Raw genomic sequence first — 12,211 nt, 5'->3', positions numbered from 1 at the left:
GGTGGTGTCAGGGTGGGGGTTAGGGGAGGAGATGCAGTTTTCCAGGCATTGAATCTGGATTTAAGTAATTTAGAAGACCTAGTTGAAATGTTGACCTTCATAGAAGGAAATCTGAAGCTGTGACCTTGAATACCTGAGACTAGAAGGGAAAGAAAAAAAAAAAAAAAGTAGTTTATTTTAAATGTCAGAGTTTTGGGGGTCTGACTCTTCTGAATTGTCATACTTTTATAACTAAATGTGAACCACGGTGCCAGATCTGACTTTTCATGTTTGCTTTTATTTTAAGACCAGAAATGTTCACATTTTGCTTCAGAAACTTTCATGTATTTTACTAGGTAATGCTTTACTCCATTGAAGTTTAAATCCATTTATTCACTGTAGTTTTTTAAAATTTTAACTAGCTAGAAACTGGAAGTAGCTACTTGAAAACTGTACTCAAATAACTTTTTTTTTCTTAATACAATAATAAGTAATAAATGCAATTAAGATTTGCAAAGTTGGAAGCTATAACATTTCCCTTTATACTGTGTATAACAAAAATTATCTGATAACAATTTAAAAACACACTTCATAATTTTAAGCTTTTATGAGCAATGTTTAAACCAACACTGAAGGAATGAAGGGCTTTCTACAGTTGATAGAACAGCTATAGAGAGGAGCTGAAGAAACCTCACTTTGCACATGCCATTCTGTCAGCATCAGTTTTTATATGTAAAGATGAGACTTTGTACAAACATGAGTCAGGAAATTTGGTTATGGTACCAATAACAACTGTAACTTAATATCCATGAGTCCTGTGGAGGAGTTACTATGAGGTGATTTGTGTTCTTAAAGCATCGTGAAGTATCAGTCAGATCATTTAGCATATTTTTAAGGCTGCTTCCTTTTTTCCTTCTCCCTCCCTTCCCCCAAAATTGAAATTCAGTCTCATATTAACAAACTTAATGGGTTTATTTTTGAAAACAGATGTTTGGCTTTGACTTTGCTACTTCATAATGCATTAAATTTAACTACATTCAGTTCCCTTCATATTTTAAATCAAATTATTTAGTATAACATGTTTAAAAGCAGCATAGTTCTTACTGCTCGTCGCTCTAACTTTTATCAGCAGCGCACAAACGTGGTGGTTTTACAGTGCCACGGTAATACCCAGCTGCCCCCATAAGTTATTTTAGCATATTTAGTTAAAGATCTTAGCTCATTTTCATCATGGAGGTACTGTACTGGTACTGTGCTTCACCTAAGGATGTTCCTTCATATAAGGACTCCCAGCAATATGTTGACTAGAGACTTTACAAGTTCTTCTGCCACCTACCTGAAATAGTTGAGTATCGGGTCTTTGTTCAACTTTGGCTAATCTACATTTCTCTCTAGAGCTTCCCTAGTGTGGACTCTTTACACTTTTTAGCTGAAAATATATTTATGTTCTTAATTCCCATTCTAGTTATTCTTAAACAAGACTGTATAGTCTTGTTTTTTATTTATTACATAAAGGGTAGTCAATGAAGGATGGTTCTGTTTACCCTTCTGCCTATTCCAATGAAGCATGTGAAGGGGAAATAGGACAAGTAGTGTCTGTATTAACAAATAAATGAAAATCAAGGTGTAATCAGATGAATAGGATTTCTGGCTGGATAGTCCTGGAGGGTGCTGTGTAAGTAGTGTTCCTTAGGCGGTCATTCTAGTGATCATCAGAAATTCTTCTGTTCCCAGCAGCTGTGGATGGTTATTTAGGACTAAGGATTAACTTAATTTAGAGGTATGCCAAGTTCTAAAAGGCCAGGATCCAAATATGTATTTATAACTTTTTGATGGTGTCATGAGAACTCTTGAGCCAGGTTGGAGAGCTGAATCAGCGTTTGTGTTCCTGTGGGGTGACTGAATACAATACAGCATGTGGCTGGGGGAGAAGCAAGGTGGGAAATGGTGGGGGTGGAAATTGTGCACATTTGTTCATTCCAGCTCAGGAGTCATCTTGCAGATGAAAAAAAAACGTGGAGAACTTCTGAAGCCACTTGATATTTCATTATACCATTAAGTACAAAGCAATGCGATACTCGAATTTGAATCTTCAAACAGTTCACAAACATGTATTTATTCATCCCAGAAAAAAAAAAAAAAGGATGGTAGTTAATTAGCTGTGTCTTCTAAATGTAGGAGGAATTTGTAGGCCACCCAAAGCATTGATAGAAAGGCAAGATGTGGATTTCAAGAGTTTTTGTCAAAGACCACACCCCTCTCCATAACTGATAGTTGGCAACCACATTATTAGGAACAACCTTGGAAAAACATCCGATTTATGAGTTGCCTAAATGTTCATGTTCTTAATCTCTGGACAGCTGCTGGTCCAAGGCAGCCATGAAAGATTCAAATTTAATTAAGGTTTTTCATAATTCTGAAGAACATCTTGCTCATAGTGAATACATCTTCTAAATATGACGTTCTTTTTTGACACAGTAAGCTATAGTTTTACATACAGAAAGTAGGTTAAGAAATTTGCAAGGGATATTGGCTCGAAGCACTATAGTTCTAACAGATTTTTAATTTTATTTGAAATGCAAATCTCAGATTGGGATTTATAAGGTAAAGCTAGCTGAGCAAAATAGATTTAGGGCGTTCAGACTAGTTCGCTCTGTCTGCACTTCCTGGAAGATCTTATTACTTAGATAATTATAACAAACAGGGTTGCAATATCTTTATCTGTGGGCTGGGCTCTAAATTAGTATGAGCATATGACTTAGAAGGCTAGATAATAATTTAGACTTACATTACATCTGCTTAACAGTAAAAGTTTACCTATTAATAGTGAACAATTTTTACTGATCAAGCAAAAAAGTAAATTCTTCTTAGGGACCTGAAAAGGTGAGTAGATTGATTGTTGTATTTTGCTAGTATATGAATTAATCTAATAATTCCTGAAAGTTAGAATTTGCTAATATTAAAGCTTGTACTATAACGTTATCGTTTTTGTTGAGTCCTTACCAAAGCTGAAACAACTTCTTTTTCAAAATATATGTATTTTTTTATATAGGTAGATAAGTCATGGTGTTCTGCATCTGTTGATGTCATTCAGGAATGAAAACTGTAAAAGGAATTAAAATACCAGCAAACAGATGGATCCTGTCTGAGGCACTTGCCATGCCTTGGGACTGATAGAGGTGTCTTGTTATTTAATAACAATTTTTTAAAATCTCCAATTGCAGGTATTTCTGTAGGACTAGATCAGAAATGGTATCTGAAAGCGTGTGAGATCTAACAAGCTCTTTTCATAATATTGCTCAGAACAAACTGTAAGAAGGGAGTGTCTGGGAAAGTAAGACTTGCCTGAAGCACAAGCAACAGGTCTGTCTAGAAAAAGATGTCAAGCAAGTAATATTACATTATCTCTCTGGAGCAAAGAACATTGCTTTTATTAATAAATCGTTTGATCAGCAGGTTTACTCTAGCTTAATGCAGTTAAGCAGCAAATGCACTGTGGATACAGGTGAGAAAACAGGCAGAGTGTGGAGGCTGGGAGAAGGTAGAAGACTTAGTTCTGGTAGTATTTTTCAGCAAAAACTTTCTGCTTCGTGCCAAGGTCTTGATTGAAGGTTTTTCTATAAGTAAAATGTCAAGTTTGTAATACAGTGTGTCATCATTTTCTGTACCTTTTTCACTACAAATGGTCAAATACTATATTTGATGTTTAGAAGAAATGGTAGTCTTGAATTTCTTGGTAGCAACAACTGTGTATTGCTGTAGCTGCTTTAAGCACACGGAGCAGTAGCTTACAGCACAAATAAGGGTGAGCATGCAGTGCAATCTAGCAATAGAAACTATGCTATTTTTAGTATTTTTTCCCTCTTTTTCTCCCTTCTAAATTTGAGCCAGCCTACTGTCCTTACTCTCCTGATTTACCAACACGGCTGGTGGCCATAGATTTCTGGGGGAGTGGCTGGTGGCCACATCTGCCAGAGGAGCACGTTAGCCTAGGTGCCTCTGACAGCTTCTCTCTGTAGGTGGCTTTTCCTTTTTCTGAGGTGATTACTGACATTATGGTTGCTTTGAACTAGGAGATAGATGGCGAGGAAGGAGACTCATTGCAGCTGAGAATCAGGTATCTCTATAGTATTTAGTGAATCTACTAAGCCTACTGGCAGGTAAATGTGGCAACATAAGATGGAAATCTACCAAAATCAACAAAGGGAAGCAACAGAGTCAGAGGGAGTGTCTGTAAAATTCACATGTGTAAGCATTCTGAAATTTTAAGTTTCTATCATCTGACTTAATGACTTTCCAGATTAATCTGAGCATATGTTATTGCCAATGCCATTGAATGAAATAGTTGGGTCAAGTGCATTTTGGTGAAATTCAGTTACATTTAGCAGTGTTCATACTTAAATTATTGTTTTGACAGAAATGGAGAGACCAAAACCAACCATTCATTTACATTAATCTTTCCCTTGGGTAACACTAAAGATTTTTCTTCTCTTTTCTGATAAGGGATTCTCATATTCTTCTTCAGATCAATTTGATCTGAAGTTAAATAATAGCTTACCCATTATGACAGTCTATAAATGGCAGAGCTCAAATTAGAACGTAGCAGTTTGACTCTCATTCCTATGGATAGTGTAGATAGTGGTGTTGTATACGTTGACAAGAATGACATAGGGCTCACACACCTTACTGATAACACTCAGGTTATTAATAAATTAGCTTTCTTTGTGTATAGTTCACCAGCAATGTGGAGAAAAACCTGCATCTCAGGATTCTTCATTTGTAAGAGAAGCAAATAATTTTGACTTGTTAGTGAAAATTCTCTTTTTTTGATTGAACATTTCTTATGGTGCAGTAATTTAGACTCAGCCTTAAGTGTACTTCTAGGGATTCTTTCTCCTTTTTTTCCTGATGGTCCCTCAGACAAAAAATGGATAAGCTTACATTTTATAGCTGACTTTATCTTCTGGCTGCTGATTCTGCATTCTAACATTTAGGCAGGCTCCAACTGAGCAGGTAAATATGGGTGGTTTAGCAACCCGTCATGATTGGTTGTGGTGGCCAGCATCTGAACTGTCACTGGATGAACACAGCGCAAAAATACTTTCATCTATGGGAATTGCCATTAGATATTATTGTAGTATTTATTTAAATTCAAAATAATTGAATTCTTACCATAGGTGATCGCATGATAAATACAGATTAGTGATCGGAATAATTGCGGTAGCACTGGAATAATTGGCCCCACAAACATGTGCCCATTGCTGATACATTTATCTACAACCTGCATCATTTGAAGGGTATCTGTAGTCATTGTCAGACAGGTGTCTTTGGTGGTGCTCAGAAAGCTGTCAAAATTGAACAGGTTTGAATCACAGCTTTAAAAGCTTGCTGTATCGGGAGGTTTAATGTCAGAAGACTGACTTGCATACTTCATGGAAGAGAAATCAAAATTCTGTGACTCTTTAATAGCTTTGTCAGTATTTTGAGTTGTGTGTTAGAGCACTGCAAAAATGATGCCTAAGTACAATCCCTGTTCATCGCTGTGTGGGCACTGGTTTCATACTTCAGCGATGAAGTGATGTGCAAAAGAGCCTTATTTCAGAGAGGATTTTCTCACTGGCAGTGAAGTGGACAGCGTAAATTCTTTTCTCTTTTGAAATGTCATCTGTTGACAGTAGTGAATGCTACATGACTAAGAGTCCAGCAACACCAGCTCACAAACAGAGACTAATTTTGGACCATTTTGTTTGTTAGCCTTAATGTCAGATGGTAACATTGATGTCTTTAATCCTGTTTTAAAGAGGCAGCAGTAATTTCAGAAACTTCATGCTTGGGGCATTTTGGTTATTGGAACAGAAAGAACTTTTATTTTCAGTGTCATGAAAGAAGTGGCAGAAAGTCTGAATGGGGATATAGAAAGGAGGGGTAAAAATTATTTCAGAGTAGTCTTTACTCTTAAGGCAGCAGTCAAAAAGCAGAGTTCCTATGGAGTTCTGCCTGTAGGTTAAGCGTGCTTTTCCCCATGTGTTCATTACTTCATTAAAACCTAGTGAATGCTCATTTTCCCTACAGTGCAAAAGGCTGAAATGCACTGAATTTTAAATCTAGGAAACCATTGTTAAGGATGACGACTAGGGGAATCTCAAGCTTTAAGTATTTGAGATTGTTTTGTCTTGTTTCCATCTGCATTTCCTTTTTTAAGTAAAATCTTAAAAAAAAAAAAAAAAAAGGAGGGGGGAATTATAAATGAAAACTTCAGAAATCTCAAGTCATCTATCAAGAATACAAACCATTTTGTTGTTTTTCATATTACTGGGCTGTATTTTTGCTAGTGTGAACTTGCTTGTGTGGCTTAATTCATAAGGTAACAGTGACATTTTTCTCTCAGGTCTGGTTTAGTGTAATAAACATGGTTTCTTCTGTCTTTTCTGTAGAAAGAGTAAAATTCTGAAGAATCCACAGATGATGGCTTCTGACGCTAGTCATATGCTGGAAGCAGCTTTGGAGCAGATGGATGACATCATTGCCGGTATAATAACGCTTTATTTTACACCAAACTATTTCAAGATTTAACTATGTTTGTCTTTTTCCCTCCTGCAATTTTCCGGGTTTTGTTCTTTTTTTTAACCTTTTAAATTATTCTCAGTTTGTCAAGTTCTCTGTGACATGTAGATTTCTCTGGTTCAGCAGTTGTGTGAAGACAATTTAAAGTAAAGTAAAGGGAGAAGACCCACAATTTCACTCAGATGTGTGAATATTGAAGTAAAAGAGATTTAATTTGCTCTAATGCTATATGGTAGCTTAAATGCATCTTAATTCATGCGAAAATTTTCCATATTGTATGTGTTAGTCTTTTATTTCAGTTTGTCTTTTAAAAAAGTTTTCACCAAGGCTTCTGGTTAGCTGCATACCATATATTTGTTTTTTACACATGCATACATATATAAAAATAGGTGTGCATATATATATATATATATATATATATATATATATATATAAAAGTATACATAATTTTCTTTATTTATGATGTGTATATTTAAAATATCTTTTAGCATATCTTCTTGTTGGCATTATATTCAGCAGTGGAGCTATGATTTTCTCTTTAGGCACCTATCCACTAGAGATGCATCTGATGCAAGACACAATTTGCTGTCTTTTGGTGCTTTCATGGTAAGGCAATTAAAAAAATCTTCTCTCAACATTACAGAATGTTCTCTATAAGAAGCAAAGTTGATTTCTGTGGTTAGGACTCAGTAGCCTTGGGGTTTGTGCTCACACACCGTTCAGTATGAGCTCCTAAAAGAAGTATCTGGGTAGGGCCATGATCTCACTTGTGCACAATGGGAAAGCATTCACTAAAGCTTTATAATTTTAAATAGTGACACCCATGCTGTGCCTTCTTTTTAATTTTTTTCCCCTAATGATGAAGAAGATGACATCAGCCTCTTGTTGCTGTGTTTGTGCTGCTTCCTGCTTTTTTTCCTGCTCTTCTAGTAAAGCTTTCTATCCAGGGGCTAATATGGTGCTTCAACTGTTGCAATCAGACTAACCATGATTAGTCAGGAAGTCATTATCCAGGATTTTTAGTTTAAAGAATCTCTAGATTTTTTTTTTCCCCTCATGCACATATGAGTCTTCACTTTAATCTAAATGTGCAAGCTTTAACAGAGTGCTAAGATATACAGAAGTGTAAATGTGAATATGTAATAGATATAGCTCCACATATAAATTTTCACACTAGTCAAACAAGTTCCAGGCAAATTCAGATATGTATTTCCTTCTCCCTTCTTTTTCTGAATGCAAAACCTTATTCAAACAGGATTTTAACCAACAGAAGTTAATTGGGATTTTATTTTTTCACCTCTTACAAATTAAGATAGTCAGGGAAGCATTGGACTTCCCTGAGATACGTAAAGAGAGCACAAGAAAAGCAAGTCCTAAACCATAACTCATGAAGTAAGGAACTGAAATCATTCTGTAGCCATTGCAAACCCTGGGTTATGATCCTGGCTAGTGCTATAAAATAGCTAAAGTAACTTAAAAACCTGTGTCCCTTTAATTATGCTACGGAGACTGTGCTCATCGTCATACGTCTGGAAATTTTAACTCAATGTTTCTCTTCTGTGATGGTTTCTTCATAGCCCAGCACGTATGGGTGATAACATGGATTCACTGATGATTCCATTCGTAGAAAAATCAAGAGAAAGAAGAATAGGCATATTCTATTTAAATGGATTTTCAGATTAGACATTTCCTTTCTTCCATCAGTTGTCAGAGGTTTGTGGCATGTTTTCATCTGGAGGAGGGGGTTAGAAAACTTGTCATGATTTTGAAGATTTTCAGGATTTCGTCTGCTTCAGATTAATCTTTTCAGTTAATAGATCGTGCTTCCAACATAATCTCAAGTAGTCCACTATCTCCCTTTATGAGCAATAAAAGACCATGTATTCAGCAAACAGGTCCATAGCCTGGATTATCTCAGCAGTGCTGTGTTTTGTTTGGAAAAAACTTCAGTTTTACTTGAAGGTGCAATTTCATATTCCCTTCCAAAAAGCTTTGCAGACTTACAGGCTGTATGGTTTTTCCACTGAGAGGGTAACATTGCTACTCAGTAGCATTTCCACGAATGGGAGCTCTGAAAAATGGTTGTTGTGAGGCTAGTTTTGGGTAAGGCAGTAGTTGTTTAGAGTTGGGTATTTCTTCCATCGTATGGAAAGATAGCCTTGTAGTACGCAGCATACCTGATTAAATAACAGCATATGACTACCAAAGAAAATCCCATATTTACTCTAGTTTCATGCTAGAAAAATAATTGAGGTTGGAAGCCAGGTTTGATTTTTTTTCTGTTTGTTTGTTTTTAATATTCTTTTCATTTTCCCCACTCATTTTTCACAGCTCTTTGGTGGTGGTGGTACCCGAACTCTAAAACAAAAAGATTCAGGCATGCTAGTGGTATGTAGAGTTTGTTTCCACAGTGCATGGCTAGGTCTCGAGCAAATTTGCAACCTCTCCGTGAGAGTTGGCTTTATGACTTCACATTATTACGTTTTTAGTCTAATGTCCACTGATATTCAGTATAATATGAACAACAGGCTTATATAAAGATGTCTAATGGGAAGAGAACCAAGATATTTCACAGACAATGGGGATGTCAAGTCTCATCAATGTTAACTGAATACTTCCCATGTGATCTCAGAATTTTATCTACCTGTACCAGTAAAAAAAATCATATTGATTTATTCTTTTACTTATTTTTAGTTATAACATAAAGTAAAAATTTAGTTGGGTGGGAAAGTTGTTTACCTTACTTATTATTTTCCATTACTAGACATAGATAAGACATTTTAAGACAGGTTGAGTGAAGTCTGTTATGGTCATTCTCTTCTAGCTAATGTTCTGTGTATTCCAGAACTGATTCTTGAATAGTCTGGTATGATCGAAGGACCAAATATATCTGCTGGAGCCTATACTTGGATACAGTTATTATCCCAATTTGTCTCAAATTGAGAAACATAGTAATTATTCAAGTTTGAGTCTCTCTAATTCAATCCAGTAAGCTTCTGTATGCAATTTGAGCAGGGACTGGAAAACAAGAATGTTCTCTTGTCCTGTATGGCGAGAGGCAAGAGAACGATTATAAGGTAGGAAACGCCTTCAGAGGGAGGACCAGAGGACTGTCAGGAAACAAATCAGGACTGAGAGTCTTCTAATTGCAGAATTATATATACCATAATGACCAAATATTGGACAAATCATCTGTGCAAATGTAGATGCTCTTAGAATAGACTGGAAACAGCAAAAAATGAACTGTTCAGAGCTTGTGCTGCTTCAGTTCATGGTATCCAGCTTCCGTGGATATCTCTAGGCAGCACTGGATTCAAAGACTAAGGCTAAACTTCACGACTTTTGAAAACTTAGGCAGCTGATGAAAAAGATGTTTTCTTGGGAGTGAAGCCTAAGGGCGTACTGGGAGAGCTATGCTCTTGGCCTCAGAAACCTTTCCTTTAGGCACCAAATGAGCATTAATCACTATTTCAGAGAAGTGAAGAAGTCCAGGGATGTGTAATTTGCATTGGTTAATTTTTGAAGCTTGAGTAGATTTGTGTATGTGTATATATATATATGTGTGTGTGTGTGTGTGTGTGTGTGCAAAACAAGCATTCTCTCTGTTTAGTGGTAAAACAGTCCTGATTTTTTTTTTGTTAGCTGTAGTTATTACTGAAGTATTAGTTATTATTAAAGTAGTAGATTGTGGCCTTGTCCTTTAAGGTAGGATCTGAACATACACATACATATTACACATATTTACAGATTTGCAATCCTACTTTTAGTCTTCTAATTTTAAAAGTCATGTCCCTTATTTCAAATGTTAACATAGCTCATACATGATCCTGATTAGTCCAAATAAAAAGTAGACTGTGCATCTTAGTGCAATACAAAATGTATTAGCGTTTGAGTGCATGAGGGTAGGATTGTGAAGCAAGATTAACAAATTGAATTTCATCGGGCTTGATCAAATTTGACAGATAGGTCAGTGTTCCCAAGTCTTTTATGCTTCAGTACATCTGTACTGATAACCCACCCTCATAGCTATATAAATTAGGCATGCTAAATGATTAGCCTTATTTAGTCTTATTTGACTAAAATAGCAAAAAGGGCTAATGTGATTGTCAATGAACATGACTTACCCATTAGCTAGAATGACTTGCACTCCAAACAGAGGCTTTGTCTGAAGAAGGCACCCAGAGTCAGATCTGCCTATGCATTCTTTATTTCAGGTGCATGACTTTGGCATTGCTTCCCTCTGAGGTTTGACCAAGTCATTGCTTTCCTTTTTATTCAGCCTGTACCCATTTATTAAAATATGTTTCTTTGCATTTTGATTGTTTTTTTTCTTTGTTATATGTTCTAATGAATTCAAATATTTTTTATTTTACTTTTATATCAAACTGCTTGTCTTTGTCAACAATCTGGAAATACATTATTTCCTTTTGTGAAGAATAACCATAATTGTAAGATATAAAAACTCCTGTCACAATATTCTAGTCTGCTGCAGCTCCAGAGTCTCTTCAAATTCACCAGCTAGTACAATTAATGATTTTTGTTTTAACCAGAGCTCCTGCAGTTACTGCTTCCTGAAAAATAATGAGAAAGTTAAATGTGTTATCACATGGGCATGTACTGATATTTCAGTATTAGTGCCGAAAGATTAAAAAATACAGAGAATTTAAAAATTTGTCAGTTGTCCAAGTACGGATGTTTAAATTCCCTTCTCTTGAGATGGCAGAACGATTATTTTCAGTTCATTGCTTTGTCTGTGTGTTACAAACCCAACCACTTCCCACACCCTTGCTGGAAAAGGGGCCTTTAGAGTAAATGATACTTAAGAGATGAACTAGAATTTCAATCAAGTTTAAGGTATTTTCCTCATGGGATCTATTTGCCAGAATTTGAAGGAGGACCTGTTTGCAGGGGGTTTTGTGGGGTTTTTTTCCTTCTTTTTTTTTCTTTTATTGTTCTAACCCATCATAATTTTACTCTGAAAACAGTAGAGTTCAAGTTCCAGAGCTACACTATGTTCCTAGATGTGTTAGATTATTAAGTGATTAGAACTTGGATTAAAAAATGCAGGAGTGGACAAAAAAATACAAACACTCTCCTTTGAACCCCTCTGGATGAATTTTAGGTTTTGTGGAATAAGATTTTCACAGAGTTCCTTTTTAAATAATAGGAAATCAAAATACTTCCTAGTGACCTCATCCTCTACCCATGAAAAGTCCTATACGTCATCACAGGATTCATTCAGAATGTAAGGACTGGTCTCACGGCACTTTAAGTGAAGGAGATAGACAACTCTGCTCTGCTTCACAAGGGAATTGAAACTGTCCAGATCAGACAGAGAGCGCTTAATCCTATTTTTTGTGGTGTGTGTCGGGGGGGTGGATGGGTCATATGTGAACTACACACTGGGTGACATGTAGCTGATGGACAGTGTGAGCCTCTTGTGATTGTGTAGAATGACTAGAGAATAGCTTCTCTTTTTCCTTTTCAATTTGTACACTGCCAGATGGTGTTATATTTTTTCTCGCTTTTGTCCTATTCAAGTTCCACCATTTTTTCAAACTCAAAAGTGTAGTTTTCTATAGTAAAGGTGTATACCATTTTATCATTTTAATAGAGATCTTTGTAGAATGTCATTTTAGAGCATTGAACTGACACGGACTATAGTTGA

The 12,211-nt window shown here is 36.0% G+C and overlaps 1 protein-coding gene across 8 annotated transcripts in view; it reads left to right on the top strand.

Annotated features, from left to right (window-relative positions):
- PPFIBP2 (PPFIA binding protein 2) overlaps positions 1-12,211 on the top strand; it is a 102,986-nt gene that overhangs the window by 15,722 nt on the left and 75,053 nt on the right. For 6 of the 8 annotated variants that reach the window (XM_026850728.1, XM_026850730.1, XM_026850731.1 and 3 more), the window contains exon 2: positions 6,411-6,508. In XM_026850728.1, the coding sequence (XP_026706529.1) occupies positions 6,442-6,508 (67 nt within the window). In that variant the 5' untranslated portion in view covers positions 6,411-6,441. The remainder of the gene's footprint in view (positions 1-6,410; positions 6,509-12,211) is intronic. The other 2 variants (XM_026850727.1, XM_026850726.1) reach the window with 1 other exon arrangement.

Source organism: Athene cunicularia, assembly GCF_003259725.1.
Source record: "Athene cunicularia isolate RWA chromosome 5 unlocalized genomic scaffold, athCun1 chr5_part3, whole genome shotgun sequence".
NCBI classification, from domain to species: Eukaryota; Metazoa; Chordata; class Aves; order Strigiformes; family Strigidae; genus Athene; species Athene cunicularia.
The sequence above is the reverse complement of the archived record's forward strand: the minus strand, read 5'-3'. Positions and strand labels throughout refer to the sequence as shown.